The sequence below is a fragment of the Diabrotica virgifera genome, chromosome 3 (assembly GCF_917563875.1).
Source record: "Diabrotica virgifera virgifera chromosome 3, PGI_DIABVI_V3a".
Lineage (NCBI taxonomy): Eukaryota > Metazoa > Arthropoda > Insecta > Coleoptera > Chrysomelidae > Diabrotica > Diabrotica virgifera.
This window is the reverse complement of record NC_065445.1, coordinates 270,856,549-270,876,397: the sequence shown is the minus strand read 5'-3', so window position 1 is coordinate 270,876,397 and position 19,849 is coordinate 270,856,549. Positions and strand designations below refer to the sequence as shown.

Genomic DNA, 19,849 nt, shown 5'->3' with positions numbered 1-19,849 from the left:
TTTTAGTCTTACACTTTTCAAACATTAAAATATATCGTCATGTTTAAAAAAGGATGTATAATATGATAGACACATTTTTTGCATTTATTTCAACATTTGATACATACATTGTACATTTTTTTTAGTAAAAGTTTAAAATTTCAAGTATTAGTTAAAAAATCTCAAAAGCAGTTATTCAGTTATTGCAAATTGTCGCAGGAAATATTTATGCGTCAAATATTTAGTACATACCTTCACACTGGACCCTTAATTGCACGATGTCACATGATAACATTCACAGCACATAGGTCACAGAAACATACTTGTTTATAAATGACCGTTGAATATGTTTAAGGGTTCCTAACATACTTTGAATTAATAATACGCCAAAACGAATTCTAATGTTAATTATAGCACGAAACGTCTCTAGTGTTTATATCTAAGACTACGTTCAAAAAACACGAATTTTTTTAATTCGAGTTTTGGTTGAAGTTTTGTTTCGTATCGTATTGAAATTTGAGACAAATAAGCGCCGATGTTTATATAAACAAAAATATGAGCGTTCAAAATCGTCGCTGCTTAGGATGTTTATAAACATGATGTACAAACATGAAAAGCAGTCGGAATCGGCAAAAAATTTGAAATTTATTGTTTACTTTAATAAGCATCACGTAAATAATTAACGTAAAAAGTGAAATTATGTCTAGTTAATATAATTAGCTACAATTTGTAAAAGTATCAAGTTTCTACATTGTAAAAAACAAGAGAATTTAAGCATTTTTCATTAAAATCGTTTTTTTTTATTTAAACAATTAATAAACATAAAACAAATTTTATTGACTATTCGTGTATTGTTCTCGCGAATACATATGTCTGCAAATTTTCATTAATTTTCATTGAAGAAAAGTCAGTAAAATTGACGTCTAAAGATTCGACCCAAACGATTGAAATTAATTTTCATTGAAGAAAAGTCAGTAAAATTGACGTCTAAAGATTCGACCCAAACGATTGAACTAAAGAAAAGCGTTTAAAAACGCCCATCATTTTGCATAGTACACGCTTACCATTCCCAAAACAATTATCGGTAACCGATAACAAATGAGATTTTAATAAAGACAGAGATAAAACCGTTTATTACTTTATATATATTTAAAAGGTTTGAAAATAAAAATACTGATAACAATTATGCAAAAATATCATCGATTTTAAACGACCGCAAAAGATTAATTTTCTCTACGAAAACACGACTCGAAAATTAACAGATGAAATATTAATCTGATTCGTGATGTAGTAATTTCAGTTGTTTTTTTAATGGTAGGTACTGTATCCTAATGAAACTGTTTCGAACTTAATCGTATCAACACACACACACACACACACACACACACACACACACACACACACACACACACACACACACACACACACACACACACACACACACACACACACACACACACACACACACACACACACACACACACACACACACACACACACACACACACACACACACACACACACACACACACACACACACACACACACACACACACACACACACACACACACACACACACACACACACACACACACACACACACACACACACACACACACACACACACACACACACACACACACACACACACACACACACACACACACACACACACACACACACACACACACACACACACACACACACACACACACACACACACACACACACACACACACACACACACACACACACACACACACACACACACACACACACACACACACACACACACACACACACACACACACACACACACACACACACACACACACACACACACACACACACACACACACACACACACACACACACACACACACACACACACACACACACACACACACACACACACACACACACACACACACACACACACACACACACACACACACACACACACACACACACACACACACACACACACACACACACACACACACACACACACACACACACACACACACACACACACACACACACACACACACACACACACACACACACACACACACACACACACACACACACACACACACACACACACACACACACACACACACACACACACACACACACACACACACACACACACACACACACACACACACACACACACACACACACACACACACACACACACACACACACACACACACACACACACACACACACACACACACACACACACACACACACACACACACACACACACACACACACACACACACACACACACACACACACACACACACACACACACACACACACACACACACACACACACACACACACACACACACACACACACACACACACACACACACACACACACACACACACACACACACACACACACACACACACACACACACACACACACACACACACACACACACACACACACACACACACACACACACACACACACACACACACACACACACACACACACACACACACACACACACACACACACACACACACACACACACACACACACACACACACACACACACACACACACACACACACACACACACACACACACACACACACACACACACACACACACACACACACACACACACACACACACACACACACACACACACACACACACACACACACACACACACACACACACACACACACACACACACACACACACACACACACACACACACACACACACACACACACACACACACACACACACACACACACACACACACACACACACACACACACACACACACACACACACACACACACACACACACACACACACACACACACACACACACACACACACACACACACACACACACACACACACACACACACACACACACACACACACACACACACACACACACACACACACACACACACACACACACACACACACACACACACACACACACACACACACACACACACACACACACACACACACACACACACACACACACACACACACACACACACACACACACACACACACACACACACACACACACACACACACACACACACACACACACACACACACACACACACACACACACACACACACACACACACACACACACACACACACACACACACACACACACACACACACACACACACACACACACACACACACACACACACACACACACACACACACACACACACACACACACACACACACACACACACACACACACACACACACACACACACACACACACACACACACACACACACACACACACACACACACACACACACACACACACACACACACACACACACACACACACACACACACACACACACACACACACACACACACACACACACACACACACACACACACACACACACACACACACACACACACACACACACACACACACACACACACACACACACACACACACACACACACACACACACACACACACACACACACACACACACACACACACACACACACACACACACACACACACACACACACACACACACACACACACACACACACACACACACACACACACACACACACACACACACACACACACACACACACACACACACACACACACACACACACACACACACACACACACACACACACACACACACACACACACACACACACACACACACACACACACACACACACACACACACACACACACACACACACACACACACACACACACACACACACACACACACACACACACACACACACACACACACACACACACACACACACACACACACACACACACACACACACACACACACACACACACACACACACACACACACACACACACACACACACACACACACACACACACGCACATTCGAGAGATGCGATAAGTAGGGTAAGGAAAGGTATGTTGGTGATAAAAAATGAAAAATACTAATAATATAGGAATTTGACAACTAAGCAAGAAATAAGTTTTGCTTTATTATGTTAGGCCTACTTATTATTTGAAGTAACTGTAAGTATGCCTACTGTAAGTAAGTAAGTAAGTAAGTATGCCTACTTATTATTTGAAGTAAATGTTTAGAAGAGTTAATTTAACAAAAAATGAATAATAATGATAGTAAATGTCAAGTTGACATACAAACTTATGTTAGGTAAGTTGGTGACACTGTAAGGTATATTGGTGATAGTGGTTAGAAAATTTGGCGAAACAACCGCAATTTAAGGAATTTAACTTACCTTGGCTAAATCACGTATTCAATGTAGCTTTTTTTATTGATAATTAGTTTGTTGAATAGTTTTATAAAGTTGTATAAAGAAAACAGCAATTATTCCAATAAATATGTAACCGTCTCTCGCATTCAATAAGAAATAGCTCATTTGTCGACTGTCGCACAACGCAACGGTCAAAACAGTCTGTTTACTAAAAGCGGGTGCGCGAATTTCGAAATCGTAATATATGTTTGTCCTGCTTACACTTGTAACAACTTACTAGCGCTGTGTAATGAATGTGCTTGCATGGGGAACTGTGTGATAATCTGATTAAAAATTATGACCAAATTACTTGGATCACCAATATACCTTTCCTTACCCTATCAAGTTTTTCGACAAAAACAAACATTTTGCATTTCAATATAGTCTACTGGCCATTCAATGTACTTATTTGATACTTTTAAACTGGAAATATTGGATTTAAACTGGAAAACCGGCATTTTTGTTTCGAGGACCCTAAAAAAGCACTTGAAAGGGTCAAATTAAAGGACGTAATCCATTTCTTATACTCCAGAGAGGTGCCTCTAGGAATAATTAAAATGATAAAAAACATCTACCAGAACAACACAATGAAAGTAAAAGTAGAAGTGCTAGATGAACTAACTGACCCAAATTAAGCTGGCAATGGGATAATACAGGGGAAAACCTTCAACCTGATCTTGGATGAAATAATAAAAAAAGTAAGAACTAAAAAAGGATACCAATTGGGAGAAAAACAACTTAAAATAATCTGCTATGCAGACGATGCAATACTAATCTCTCAAAGTGAAGATGATTTACAACGTATGCTGCATCAATTTAATATAATTGCCCAAAAATTTAACATTTTAATTTTCCCAAAAAAGATAAAGTGCATGGTTATAACAGCAAATCCGACAATATGTAAAATGGAGCTGGATGGTCAGATAATACAGCAAGTGATGGACTTTAAATACCTAGGCATCACACTATCTAGCTACGGAAGGCTCTAAACAGAAGTGGAAGATCAAGCGAATAGAGCAAACAGAGTCGCAGGTTGCCGGAATGACACAATATGGAGAAATAAAAATATCGGAAAAGAAATGAAAGGCAGAATTCACAAACAGTCATCAGACCAATAATGACATACGCGGCAGAAACATGACCTGACACAGAGAGGACAAAAATATTGCTCGAAACAGCAGAGATGAAAACCCTTCCAAACATCGATGGTAAGACTCTATGGTACAGAGTTAGAAATACAGATATACGACGGAGAAGTAAGTTAGACAATATTAATAACTGGGTATGAAACAGAAACTATGTAGAATGGAACGACCACATAAGCCGAATGACAACAAATAGCGTAGTAAGGACAGCGAGAGACGGTTCCCCAATAGGAAGAGGATCAGTGGGAAGACCACGAAAACGATGGAACGACATCGTTGCAGAAGATAAAAAAATACCCATTTTTCAAATAAACTTTTTTATCCCATACCTAGATTTTGTGTCACATTGGAATTACTAAAAATCGATTATCTATAACAAGAAATCGAACTTGACTGGCTTGGCAAAATTTAGCGCGCCTATGAGTATAATAATTATTGTTATCACAATAATGTGCCTTCGTTGTCGATAATATAGTGTCACTGTCATACTGCCGACGCGCTGATGTAGCCTCTTAAATATAAAAGTTAAATTTTTATTAGTATGTATACTCACTTTGATATCGAGGTTATGATCTAAGAGTAAATTTTCAGCCTTTAAATCTCTATGAACGACCCCCTGAGAATGGCAATAGCTTACGGCAGACACAATCTGGTTGAATATCCTTTTGGCCTCTGGTTCTGTCATTCTGCCTTTCGCTACCAAGTGATCTGTAACAAAGAGATTGATGTTCCTCTATTTCAACTATTCAGTTCCTCATTTTTCAGTTAACGACGTTCTACACCTTCGTTGCGGGGTATGCCTCTCAGAGGAAAGGGGGGAAACTTATATGCAAGCGAAAGTTGGTAACAATGCATTTATAGCAGAATACTCAAATCATATGTTTCAGTATTGAATACTTTATAAAAATAAATTATAATAAATTACGGAAATTACGGAATAAATTATGGAATTAATTATAATAAATAAATTAAAAATAAATGGTACGCTAAACAATCTTCATTTTTTAATGTTATTCCTTACCAAAAAACCTTTAATTTAAGCACAAATAATTAAAAATCGTAAATTTGGGTCAAAAGTTATTAACTTTTTAAGAATTCCCATAAGAGCCCATGTTAAAACTTAACTTTGACCCTTAATAGTAATTAAACGGCACGGTAAAACAATTTTTAAAAAATCAAGTCTTAGTTTTTTGAAGTAAACTATAACATACTAAAATTTCATGCAAATCCTTAATTCTTTGCCGAAGATGTAGAACGTCGTTAAGGCAAAGTAAATTAAAATGCAGAGATCTGGGTAGAACACACATCTCGTGATTATAAAATATATAATAAAAATTGTTGTAGAAGAATGGAAAGAAAATATGAAAATAATAGATAAATATCATTATCTTATGTTTTATGGTCGCCTAAGTGCATATTCAGAGGAGCTTCCTGGCGAAAAATCAAAGTGGTTTTAGGTCTGGTCGATCAACAACAGATCAGATCTTGTTGGGCTGTGAAAGGGAGATGCGCTGGCGTATCTCCTTTTCAACATCCTGGAAAAGGCGGTCAGAGATGCCCGAATAGACAACAGCGGAAATATTTTTAATAAATAATCCCAAATTTTGGCATATGCAGATGATGTGGACCTAGTTGCCCGCACAACACGAAAGCTACAAGAAATGTACATATACCACCTTCTCAAATGCCTCAAAAAATATGGGCCTGCAAGTAAATGAGAAGAAAACTAAGATGATGGCATCAACACCCAACAATAGAGCCAGAAACATCGGTCACCAATTCACGGTTGATAACTCTACCTTTGAAGTGGTGAACAAATTCACATACTTAGGCTCCCTGATCACCAAGGAGAACGTCATGACAGAAGAAATCAAGCGAAGAATAATCCTAACAAACAAATGTTATTTTGGACTGAGTAGACATATACAGGGTGATTGATTAGTGTGAGGAAGCTCAGTAGATCTGTAATAGTAAAAATTACAAAAAAAATTATTGATAAAAATTGTAGGCAGCTTTAAACTCCACATTATAAAATTAGTTACAATCTTACAGGGTGTTCGATAAGATGGTGGCAGACCAAACTTATGTTTTTTTAAATGGAACACCCTGTATTTTATTTTAAATTTGAAATCTGCTTCACTTCCACATCACAACAATGTAAACTTTTATTATGTTATACCGGGTATTTAAAAAGTTATAACCAATATTACCTGAAAATCGTATCAAGTTTAACTCCCTGTATATTTAAAAAGGAGTATAGGAAGATTGATCCATTGCAATCATAATTTTTTAATAATTGTTAAAAATTATAAAACATACTCGTTTTCATAATATCCGTTAAATCAAATGCAGGGTAAGTCAAAATGCAAGTACATTATTTTCTTGGTAATTTTAAATAGAACACCCTGTATTTTATATCACTATCGAAAAGTACTAATATCGTACTTCAAATTTTATGAAGTACTCCCTATACCTAAAGTTATCAGTTTTCTAGATATTTGCATTTTTCCATCAAAGTATTAATTTGGTAGATATTTTAACGTTTACTGAGTTGGCCATGATTGATTTGTCAGAAACTGACAGTTTGATATTATTGTTTATTAATTCAGTAACGAAATAATGACACAGAAAAGAAAACAATTTATTTCAAATAAAATTTATAAAAAATAACCGACGGAAAATTAAAAAAAAAACACATAAAAAATAAAAAACAACAGTAATTTTAACTTATCTTACTTAAGTAAGGTGTTCAAAATGACCTCCCAAAACATCTATGCATACTTGAAAGCGGTCATTGAAAGAGTTGCTTACATTACTAAGCATTTGTAAAGAAATATTCTGAAATGCAATTCGGATTCTATTTTTCATATCATCCCTTGTTGTTGGAGGTATTTTATATACTTCGTTTTTAACGTAACCCCAAAAAAGTGAGTCCATTTTATTGAAATCTGGTGACCTTGGAAGCCACCTTACCGGTCCATCCCTTCCGATCCATCTTTCACCAAACTGCTCATTAAGTTCACCACGTACTAATTGGTTGTGGTGCGCAGGAGCACCGTCATGTAGAAACCACATTTGTTCACGTATATTAAGTGAAACCTCTTCTAATAATATCGGTAACTGATTTAAGATAAAATCCAAATAAATCTAAACATTTAAGTTATCTTCAAAAAAATATGGTCCTACTACATGGTTACCGACGATACCTCCCCACACATTTCGAGATCATCTTGTTTGACCATGTGTTACTATGTGGTATGGATTACTTGTTGAATAGTAGTGAAAGTTATGCCTATTAAACAGAACCGTTTCGATGGAATGTAGCTTCATCACCAAATAGGACATAATCAAAAAAATCTCTGTGCTCATTAATTTTTTCTAAGGCCCATTCACCAAATACTATTCGTTTCTGAAAATCATCATTATTTAATTCTTGGTGCTTTTGAATATGATAAGGGTGCATCTTGTTTTTAAATAGAATGTTTTGAACAGAGTAGTAACTAAGTTCTTGTTCATTGGAAATACTCCTTATACTTGTGTGTGGGTTTTCTGTAAATGCCATCAACACACTCATTTCGTTTTCTTCTGTCACACTAGTTTTTGTTCGTTATGTTTTTCATAACTCACTGAATCAGTGCGGTCAAATCGATCTTTCAATTTTTTAAATGTATATCTTGTCTAGGTTGCCGCCTATCTGGAAACCGTTCTTGATAAATTCTAGCTGATAGTAATGAATTGTTATTGCATTCCCCCAAAATATAGATCATATCTACCATTTCATCAGTAGTAAAATTCATTATTGCTAATTTAAATTGAATTAATTAGTGAATTACTAAATAATAATTGTTGCTAATTTACGGTGTATCCCAATACTGAATTAATAAACAGTCAAACTGTCAGTTTCTGATAAATCAATCATGGCCAACTCACAATAATTATTGGTAAACGTTAAAATATCTACCAAATTAATACTTTTATGGACAAATAAAAATATCTAGAAAACTGATAACTTTAGGTATAGGGAGTACTTAATAAAATTTGAAGTACAATATTAGTACTTTTCGATAGTGATATAAAATACAGGGTGTTCTATTTAAAATTACCAAGAAAATAATGTACTTGCGTTTTGACTTACCCTGCATTTGATTTAACGAAAATTATGAAAACAAATATGTTTTATAATTTTTAATAATTATTAAAAAACTATGGTTGCAATAGATCAATGTTCCTGTACTTGTTTTTAATTATACAGAGAGTTAAACTTGATACGATTTTCAGGTAATATTGGTTATAACTTATAACTTTTTAAATACCCGGTATAACATAATAAACCTTTACATTGTTGTGATGTGGAAGTGAAGCAGATTTCAAATTTAAAATAAAATACAGGGTGTTCCATTTAAAAAAACATAAGTTTGGTCTGCCACCATCTTATGGAACACCCTGTAAGATTGTAACTAATTTTAAAATGTGGAGTTTAAAGCTGCCTACAATTTTTGTCAATAACTTTTTTTTGTAATTTTTACTATAACAGATCTACTGAGCTTCCTCACACTAATCAATCATCCTGTATTATGAGTAGACATATCTTGGTCATGAAATCAGAATAGTCAAGGACAACCAGACCTGCCAATTTCAACGACGAATAACACTTGCTTTTGCGGCGTATGGTTCACTAAGAGATATCTTTAAGAGCAACATCCCAATAGCCATGAAACGGAAGACATTTGACCAATACGTTCTTTGACATATGGAGCAGAAACTCTCACGCTCACAAAAACAACAGCACTAAAAATGCGAGTGGCACAAAGGAGCATGGAAAAATCGATTCTCGGCGTGACAAAAAAACACAAAATAAGGAACCAAGACCTAAGGAAAAGAACAGGTATCATTGATGTCGTAGAACGTATAGCCAAGCTGAAATGGAATTGGGCAGGTCACAAAGCGAGACTAAAAGACTCAAGATGGACCGGAAGACTAATTGACTGGCGCCCAAGAGAAGACAAATGCAGCAGAGGACGACCACCAACACGCTGGATGGACGACATTAAACGGATAACCAAGAATTGGCAACAAGACGCACAGAACCGTGGAGAGTGGCGAAAAATGGGAAAGACCTATGTCCAACAGTGGACAGAAGAGGTTGTATGATGATGAGACATATGAGAAGCAGAAACTTAAGCCAAAAATAATCATATAAAAAACCCTTATACAACCAGTGTTGACATATGGATCGGAGACATGGACCATCTCCAAGGCGGACGAAAATCTTCTGCTTATATTTGAATGAAGAATTCTGAGAAGAATATTCGGTGGCATCTGTGAAAATGGTGTTTGGAGGAGGAGGAGGTACAACTACGAGATGTACCACAGATATAAACATATAAGTATTTGGTGGTAAAGACGTAGTATCATTTATAAAAATAGGAAGACTAAGACGGGCAGGACATCTAGCAAGATCACAGCAAAACAACCCTCCTAGAAGAATCCTTATGTAATAACCTGTGGGAAGTAGAAATAGGGGTAGGCCAAAACTCAGATGGAAGGATGGTGTAGACGAGGATGCTAGAAAAATAGGCGCAGCAAACTGGCAACAGTTGGCAATGGATAGAACTGACTGGCGTAATAGACTTGGGAAGGCCGAGGCTCTTTTATAGGGCTGTAGCATCATTGATGATGATGATCAATACGCAAATAACACTTAAGGATAAAAATTCCACTTACCAAATATCTCCCCCTTGCTTGCATACTCAGTGACCAAATATATAGTTTGATTTGTTTCCATAAGCTGATACAGCCTTGTGATGTGGGGATGTTTTAATTTCTTCAGTATAGCAGTCTCTCGAAATATCTTTGTCAAATTTTCTTCGTCTAAGACAGTCTTATCGATTATTTTTATGGCCACCTGAAAAAAAAAGTAAAGAAAGGTACAATTATTTGTTTCTACACTTTTTAATTTGTAAAAATTACACCAAAAATTGGTGAAACCCATTGGGAGGTATCTGTTCAAAGGGGGGGGGGGTTCCAATTATTTAGATAGGATATAAAAGTCTGACAGGGAGAAAATTGGAGAAGCTGAGTGACTAGGAATTATTTTGGGATGAGAGATAATGAAAATAGGGGAATCATGTTAGAATGAATGCTTACGTTATTACAGAGGGCCGAAAGTCCCTGAAAACTTCTATAATGTTTATTTTAATGAGTTACAGGGGTGAAAAAAAGAACATTTACTGTGATTTTTAATTTTAAATATCTCATTTAAAAGAAACCTTTATTTATTCTAAGGGACTCTCCGACTCTCGGTAACAATTTAATCTCTCATTCTGAGTTTCAATTTTTCAAAAATATTTATTAGTTTTTCCAGGATTCGAAAAAAATGAACACCATGTCCATGGTGATATTTTCTAAATCGAACAATCGCTATCTTTGTCATACAACGCACTCAGTCGAACAGAATGTGGTGACAAGAGAGTGACAAACAAGGCTACTAAATATTTGACACGGTTTCAGGAATATTTTGAGTTGTTTATTAAATAATATTGATAGTGTATTTGATAAATAATTGATATAACACGTGAAAATAAATAAAACATTATTTATTGTTTATTATTTATGGAAGATCCAAGCAGAGAATACACCAGAATATTATTCTGTGATCCAAGTATTTTGTTGTTAAAGATGTTTAAAATTTATTTAAGCGTTCCTTAAGTAACACTATGTTATTAAAAAAAAATCACCTTATCACTTTTCTTCTTCTCGATTAGATATTAGTTTTTGTTGTGTAAAGTGTAAATATAAAGTGATTATACAAGTAACAGATATCCAAGAACATTCAAAAGCCATCTCTTTAAAGTTAATGATGACATTGTCATTGTCAAGTAATGTTTATATCTCCAGTGAGAATTTTACTACACGTAATTTGCCGTGTAAAGAAAGAAAAAGTAGGGATAGCCGTAAAAATATTTGCGCCTACGCTCTTAATGTGAGTTTTTCATCTGACTGCGGTCTTTTCAGTAAACGCGAACGTTTAAGTACTAGTCTTTTTAAAGCGTCTATAAATTATTGTTTAGTTCTAATTGTTTAGTTATATTTATTTTTAATAAAACGTCATGGAAAAATTCATAATTTCGCGAAGTACATTTATTAAAAATACCTTCGTATTTATATTAAACCATAACAAAGTTTATGTTGTAATAGATAAAAAAAGTTGTAATATTTTCGTTATAGAATGTAGATACACTATCATTTGGTGCGTTGGAAATTTATTCGTTCAATGTTCTACATTCAAATGACAGAATAGAACGAATATACTTAACCGAACTTATATGGCAGGGGTGGCCAAACTGCGGCTCGCGAGCCACATGCGGCTCTTTGAAGGATTACTTGTGGCTCTCGATTGTACCCGAGTTATTTTTCAATTTTGTATTAAATATGATTTAAAAAAATTATTATCGTTCAATAATATGTGTTTCAAAATGTCTTTTAATTTACTGACAACAAACATGAAAGACTTTCCTGTAACTGTAACAAATTCCATTTCCATCCAAGATAAGAATGATATGACACATCCAGAAACGGCGCTAACGAACATTATATAGGTAAGAGTGGCGCAATGTAAAAGTCAGTAATCAACCGAATCCAGACCGATTTTTGTATAACTCTTGCTACAGATGTAATTTGTAATTTGTATTAGGTACACATTTTGCATTTAAGTCATTTTACTCGGCTTAGAAAATTTTTTTTACCATATTATACTAGAAAAACTTAACGAGTAGGTATATAAAAAAGCCGGAAAGAATATTGACCGAACTCCAAAATAGATTTGAAGACTTAAAATATGTTAAATCGTGTCTTCATTTTTTTCCGAATTCATTTGAAATGAACATAGTTCATAAGGTGAATTTTTTATTATTACCAATATATGACCCAAACAACATCTGGAGAATTAAAATTAATAGAGACGCAATTTTGGAAATTTGTACCAGAATCCAAGAAGGTACCCTAAAAAAGAATGCTTGTCGAATTATTTCCATATTAGGAACAACGTACTTGTGTGGACCATTTTATTCCATTTTATAATTCGTGAAATCCTAACACCGATCAATATTACCTAACCAGCATCTAAAAGAATTACTGAGAAGTCACATATTAATCACCAAATGGACCATGATAGTGTGACGTCAAAACGTCAAAATTTTTCCAAACACGTTGTGTCTAGGGTACGCAAATAGGGTCTACCGTGTACGCAAATAAAAAAGTTAGGTAGAATTAAACGTCATAACAAATATTTTTCTATCAAACAAACACTAAACATATCAAAATAGCGTGTATCAAAATATACAGTCACTGCCCACGCTGAAAAGTCAGTAGCTTGATGAAGTTTAACTTTTTTATTTGCGTACATTTTAGCGTGTACCTAGACACAACGTGTTTGGAAAACTTTTTTTGACGTTTTGACGTCACGACTATCACAGTCTATTCTAAAGAATTATCAAAAGAAGGAAAACAAAAATGTAATTAAGTTTAAATATTTCGTAATTGTATTTCGGTTTTCAGTAAGTAAAAGTTCTGTTAAAAAAATTGTAAATACCTTCTATACATAGATACTTTTTGAATAAGTATTTTATTGCGGCTCGCGAAAAACTTCAACTTGTGAAAAGTGGCTCGGACTATTAAGAAGCTTGGCCACCCCTGTATATAGAATCACTATGTATTTGAAACCTGCAGCTTTTGGAAGCTATCATCATCATCAACCCGTACGCGTCCACTGCTGGACATAGGTCTCCCTCAGCTCTTTCCATCTTTCTCTGTTTTGTGCGGCTTGCATCCAGTTGCCGACAATACGCTTCAGATCGTCAGCCCATCTGGTTGGTGGTCGTCCTCTACTCCGTAGTGCTTTTTCTCGTGGCCTCCACTCGACAATACGTTTTGTCCATCGGTTGTCTGACAATCTGGCGACGTGTCCTGCCCAATTCCACTTGAGCGACGCGATTCTTTCGACGGCGTCCGCTGTTTTTGTTCTACGACGTATTTCTTCGTTTGGGATTCGGTCCCTCAGGGAGACACCCAACATCTGGCGCTCCATAGCCCTCTGAGTTAAGCGAATCTTGCTCACTACCTTTTTTGTGAGTGTTAATGTTTCCGCTCCATAAGTCAGTATAGGCAATACACACTGGTCAAAGATTTTCCTTTTCAAGTATATGGGTAAGTCCGATTTAAATACATAGCTCAGTTTACCAAACGCTGCCCAGGCTAATCCTATGCAACGTGGGAGCTCGCAAGTCTGGTTATCTCTTCCCAACCGAATTTCATGTCCCAAGTACTTATAAGATGCAGTCTGCTCAATGGAAGCCATAGGTGTAAATATTTTAGTTGAAACCATAAGAAGATTTGCCGTGCCAAAGGACCATATAGCAGGAGGAAGTTAGGGGATCCCGAGTTAACCCGGCAGCACAATGTTAATCACGTAAATTGGTGTCTTCAACACCAAAATTGAAACATTGGAAATTGGAAAAGTGTGCTATTTTCAAACAGAATTAGGATGTGTAAAATCAAATGATTAACGAATTCGTGTACTTAGAGGACAAGGAAGACAATCAAGAACGGAATCTGCCAGATCTATTCATATAAAAGTGGAAGGGTCATATTCTGGGAAGGAATTATGATCGGTAAAAAAATCCTTTAATTTTCATCCAACCAACCAACCAACTTTAATAGCTCGCAGGTATGTTGATTTGGTTCTATAACCTGTAGTTAGGCTCCCGAGAGATCCGATGGAAGTAAATTTAATTTAGTATTAATTCGCTTAAAAATAACTGGAACATAGCCACTAACATAAATGTGGAAGAGTGATAATTCTAGAATACTCTAGGAAAAAGGTATTAGAAGACTTAATAGACAAACGAAAATGTAAGGCAAGAACTGAATATTTATTGAATCAATGGGAAAATAAAGTAAAACAGAACAAATGGATGCAACATATAAACAAATGGGACAAACATCGACTCAGAAAACATATCATCGTCATAATAATTTACTTTTCCCTCACTCTTCTTCTGAATTACGTCAAACCTCAATTTTTTTGATTGTAACAACAACTCAACTCCCATTTACTTTTCCCTTCATCTTCTTCTGAATTACGTCAAACCTCAATTTTTTTTATTTTCTGGTAACAACAACTTGGCGATTATACATTTTTTCAATACAATTTCTTTTCTTTAATAATCCTTTTTGAAAACGATTTCCGGAGTGGAAATCTAAACGTTAAATCTTTTTAAGCGAAAATGTTTCAGACTTTTAGACTAGCCCATTTAACAAAATAAATCGATTTTTAAATACAGCACCTAGAGACTTTCAACTTTTTGCATTGTGTTCAGGATGATGTGAGGAGAAAAGTCCACTATAGAAAAATGGGTAGAAATACATAGTTGCATTTTAAAGTGCATAAAATGTACCCAAAAGTGCATAAACATGTTAAAATAAGTGTATTAAGGGCCAGATTTTGTTACTCGAGGTAGTCGTATTCAGCGACCCCAAAAACCTCCGAGTAACAAAATCTGACCCTTAATATGCTTATTTTGATATATTTATGCACATTTTGATGCATTTTATGCACTTTAAAATGCAATTACGCACTTCCATTTTTCTATACTTCAGTAGACTTTTTCCTGACATCATCCTGAACATAATGCAAAAACTGCAAGTCTCTAGCTAGGTACTGTATCTAAAAATCGATTTATTATATAGTTCAGAGAAATAAGGAAAAAAATATCCTGTTGGTGACACAACCCCCTCCAGGCCGAAACCAAATTTTTGAGTAGTATGGACATCTATATTAATAACCTATATGTTTCCTGCAGCCGATTTTGATGATATACATAGTTATAAACAAATGAAGATCAAAAAACCGTAAATTTTCGCTTTTTTCGTCTATTACCAAAAAGTTAAGCATTTTAAACAAATTTGAGAGTAAGAAACTTAAAAATCGTATAAAAAAACTTCAATATGGCGTTCGCTGAATATGTCTATCCTTATTGGTTGCTTAGAAAATTGCAAAATAAATCATAAATTTTGAGTTTTTATAAATATTCATAACTTATGTAAAAATTAACTTAGAACGTTCTTATTACACGGATGAGACTTCTGGTGCTTAAATCATACCCTAAATTTCAAAGCAATTGGTCAAATAGTTTAAAAGGTATTTAATTTGTTTATCCCAAATTAATTTTTTGCAACGCTATAAGTCAGAAAATGATGAAGTTACACTAATACTTTGGATAGTTTATGAAAGAAGAACATTTATTCTATTAATTTAATTTAATTCTACGGGTAACGGTTAAAAAGTTATTCTAATTATTTATAAGTAAGCAAAAAATCGACGTGTTTTTGCAAAATAATTTTACACTGTTTAAAATTACTTTTTGTCATTTTTTTTTAATTGAGTCAATAGTATGAATGTTCTTTTTCCATAAACTGTCAGAAGTCTTAGTGTAACCTCATAATTTTCTGACTTATAGTGTTGCAAAAAAAATGAATTTGGGATAAACAAATTAAATAACTTTTAAACTATTTGACCAATTGCTTTGAAATTTAGGCTATGATTTAAGCACCAGAAGTCTCAGCATTCCGTGTAATAAGAACATTCGAAGTTAATTTTTACATAAGTTATAAATATTTATAAAAACTAAAAATGTATGATTTATTTTGCAATTTTCTAAGCAACCAATAAGGATAGACATATTCAGCGAACGCCATATTGTTACTCTCTATTGTTCTTACTCTCAAATTTGTTTAAAATGCTTAACTTTTTGGTTATAGACGAAAAAAGCGAAAATTTACCGTTTTTTGATCTTCATATTTGTTTATAACTATGTATATCATGAAAATCGGCTGCAGGAAACATATAGGTTATTAATATAGATGTCCATACTACTCAAAAAATTTGGTTTCGGCCTGGAGGGGATGTGTCACGGGAAAAATCTTATTTCTCTGGACTAATAGTGTTTTTAGTGTTAAATGTCCTGGTCTATATACCTTCTTGTCTCAATCAACCAGTCTGCATTAGTGCATTTGCCTTATAAAATGTTATTGACACACTTTTTTGCATCTCTTCGATGAACTTTCGGTGCAGTCATTTGCCTCCGAGCAAACAACCTTTGGGAAATTAAAACTTAAGTTAAGATTTAGTGGACAGCAAGTAATTCAGTGTTTTTTAAATGATCCCGCGTTAACCTTGAGCACCGCCAATTCTAGTCTCTTACCTGTCTGATTTATTCTGAATTTTAATGAATGTTTATGTGAACTTAAAAATTAGTTAATGCCAGTAGAAATTTCCTTATATTGTTCAGGATGAGAGTGTTTGCATAAAATAAAAGTAGCTGGGAAAATACGATATGAAAAAGTGTTATTTTGGTTGGAATATCTGCTAATTAAACAACAGATATGACAAATGGACAAATAACAAATGGAAAAACACAAATATGACAAAAATACTAAAATAGATAGAATAGAATAGAAATAGGCTTTATTGTCGTTGAAAATTGTATAATTTTGAAAACAAAGCTTTAAGACAGTCGAAAACAAGTCCAAATTTACTAAAATTACATAAATCGTCAATATAAATAAAAAAAATAATAAAGAAGTAAAACAAAGCAAAATTTAAAAATAACCAACCTTAAGAAAGAATAAGTTTAATAAGTTAAGGGCATAGATAGGCACAAAATGTCGCCTGTCAAAATGGTCAATGTGTTTTAAGTGTATTCAATTTTTTCGAATCATGAGAAGAATGAAATATTTTTGAAAAATTTAAACGCAGAATGAAAAATTACATTACTACTGAGGACCGAAAGTCCCTGAAAACTTCTATAATGTGTATTTTAATAAGTTACAGGGGTGAAGACTTAGTGTGATTTTTAATTGCAAATATTTCATTCAAAAGAAACATTTTATTTATTTAAAGGGACCTTCGCCCCTCAGTAATAACGTAATTTTTCATTATGCGTTTAAATTTTTCAAAAATACTTATTAGTTTCCTCAGGACTCGAAAAATATGAATACATTTAAAACACACTGAAACTTTTGACAGGCCACATTTTGCACCTTTTGCGCCAAAAATAGATAAAAATACTTTTATGTAAGAGTACTGTAATTTCTTTCTTATTGATTAAGAAATTCTTCTACTGAATAATACGGTCTTTTAGATAGATATGCGTTTGTCATTTTACGGAACTTGGGGAAAGATGTTGCAGATTTAAGTTGCAGAGGGAGATGGTTGTATAGTTTTTTTGCAGCATATAATATAGAGTTTTTTACTAACTCGGTGGACGGAATCGGTAAATAGACGTCAAATGAAAAATTTCTGATGGAATAGTCATGATTAGGTCTTGCTGGAAAGACATGTAGATGTTTACGAATTAAGCAAACAGTTTCTAAAATATATAAAGAAGGAAGTGTTAAAATCCCGTCTTCCTTGAAGTAGCTTCTGCAATGTGTTGTTCTTCTGAGGCCAAACAGATTTAAAAATAACATCGGATTGAGCAGCTGTACCAGAACCCCAAAATGGGACCATATCGAAGATGCGACTCGAACAAAGAAAAATATGTTATTTTGGAAGAGGCTAAATTGAGTTCCTTCGAAACAGATCTTATTGCATAGCAAGCTGAGAATAGTTTCTTACTTAACACATCGATATGAAGGGACCATTTTTTATGCTACTGTTTTATCTACATTAAAAGAGAGAATCGAAAATTAGGATCGGACCAGGTTTTTATTGTGAGTAGATTAGAAGTCATAGTAGCATGAAGAGTTGCAATATTTGAGTTGCTCCAAGTAATACTGGTATCATCAGCAAAAAGAAAAAATTTTCCATCGATTTTTGAACTAGTGATGGCATTGATAAAGATAAGGAAAAGTAGAGGACCCAATACTGAACGTTATGGTACTCCACATAAAATGTTTTTGAGACTAGAGACTGTATCATTTGCTCTAACGAGTTGTTTCCTATTATCCAAGTAAGACTGAAACCAATTCAAAGAAATACCTCGAATTCCGTAGAAATTGAGTTTTTTATCAAAATGTGATTTACACAATCAAAAGCTTTGGCAATGTACAGGGTTATTCACTATATTTTGACCCCCCCTGTATACTGCTTTTTTTACAGAATTAGAAAAAAATATAAAATACAAAAGTTATTCGATTTTTAAATTATGATTTTTTGACATATATATCACACTAGTGACGTCATCCATCTGGGCGTGATGCCGTAATCGACTATTTTTTAAAATGAGAATAGGGGTCGTGTGCTATTTCATTCGAAAGGGAAATTTTCTATTCAGTAATATAAACATTAAGATAATTATTTATACAGGCTGTCCAAAAAAATTATTTTTTGAATTAAATTAATTGACACAAAAAGAA

The 19,849-nt window shown here is 34.7% G+C and overlaps 1 protein-coding gene across 2 annotated transcripts in view; it reads right to left on the bottom strand.

The window, feature by feature from the left end:
- Positions 1-19,849, bottom strand: part of LOC114325583 (serine/threonine-protein kinase SIK3-like) — a 122,847-nt gene that overhangs the window by 74,532 nt on the left and 28,466 nt on the right. For both annotated transcript variants that reach the window (XM_028273681.2, XM_028273684.2), the window contains exons 2-3: positions 11,159-11,339; positions 5,988-6,142 (exon numbers count right to left, since the gene is read on the bottom strand). In XM_028273681.2, the coding sequence (XP_028129482.2) occupies positions 5,988-6,142; positions 11,159-11,339 (336 nt within the window). The remainder of the gene's footprint in view (positions 1-5,987; positions 6,143-11,158; positions 11,340-19,849) is intronic.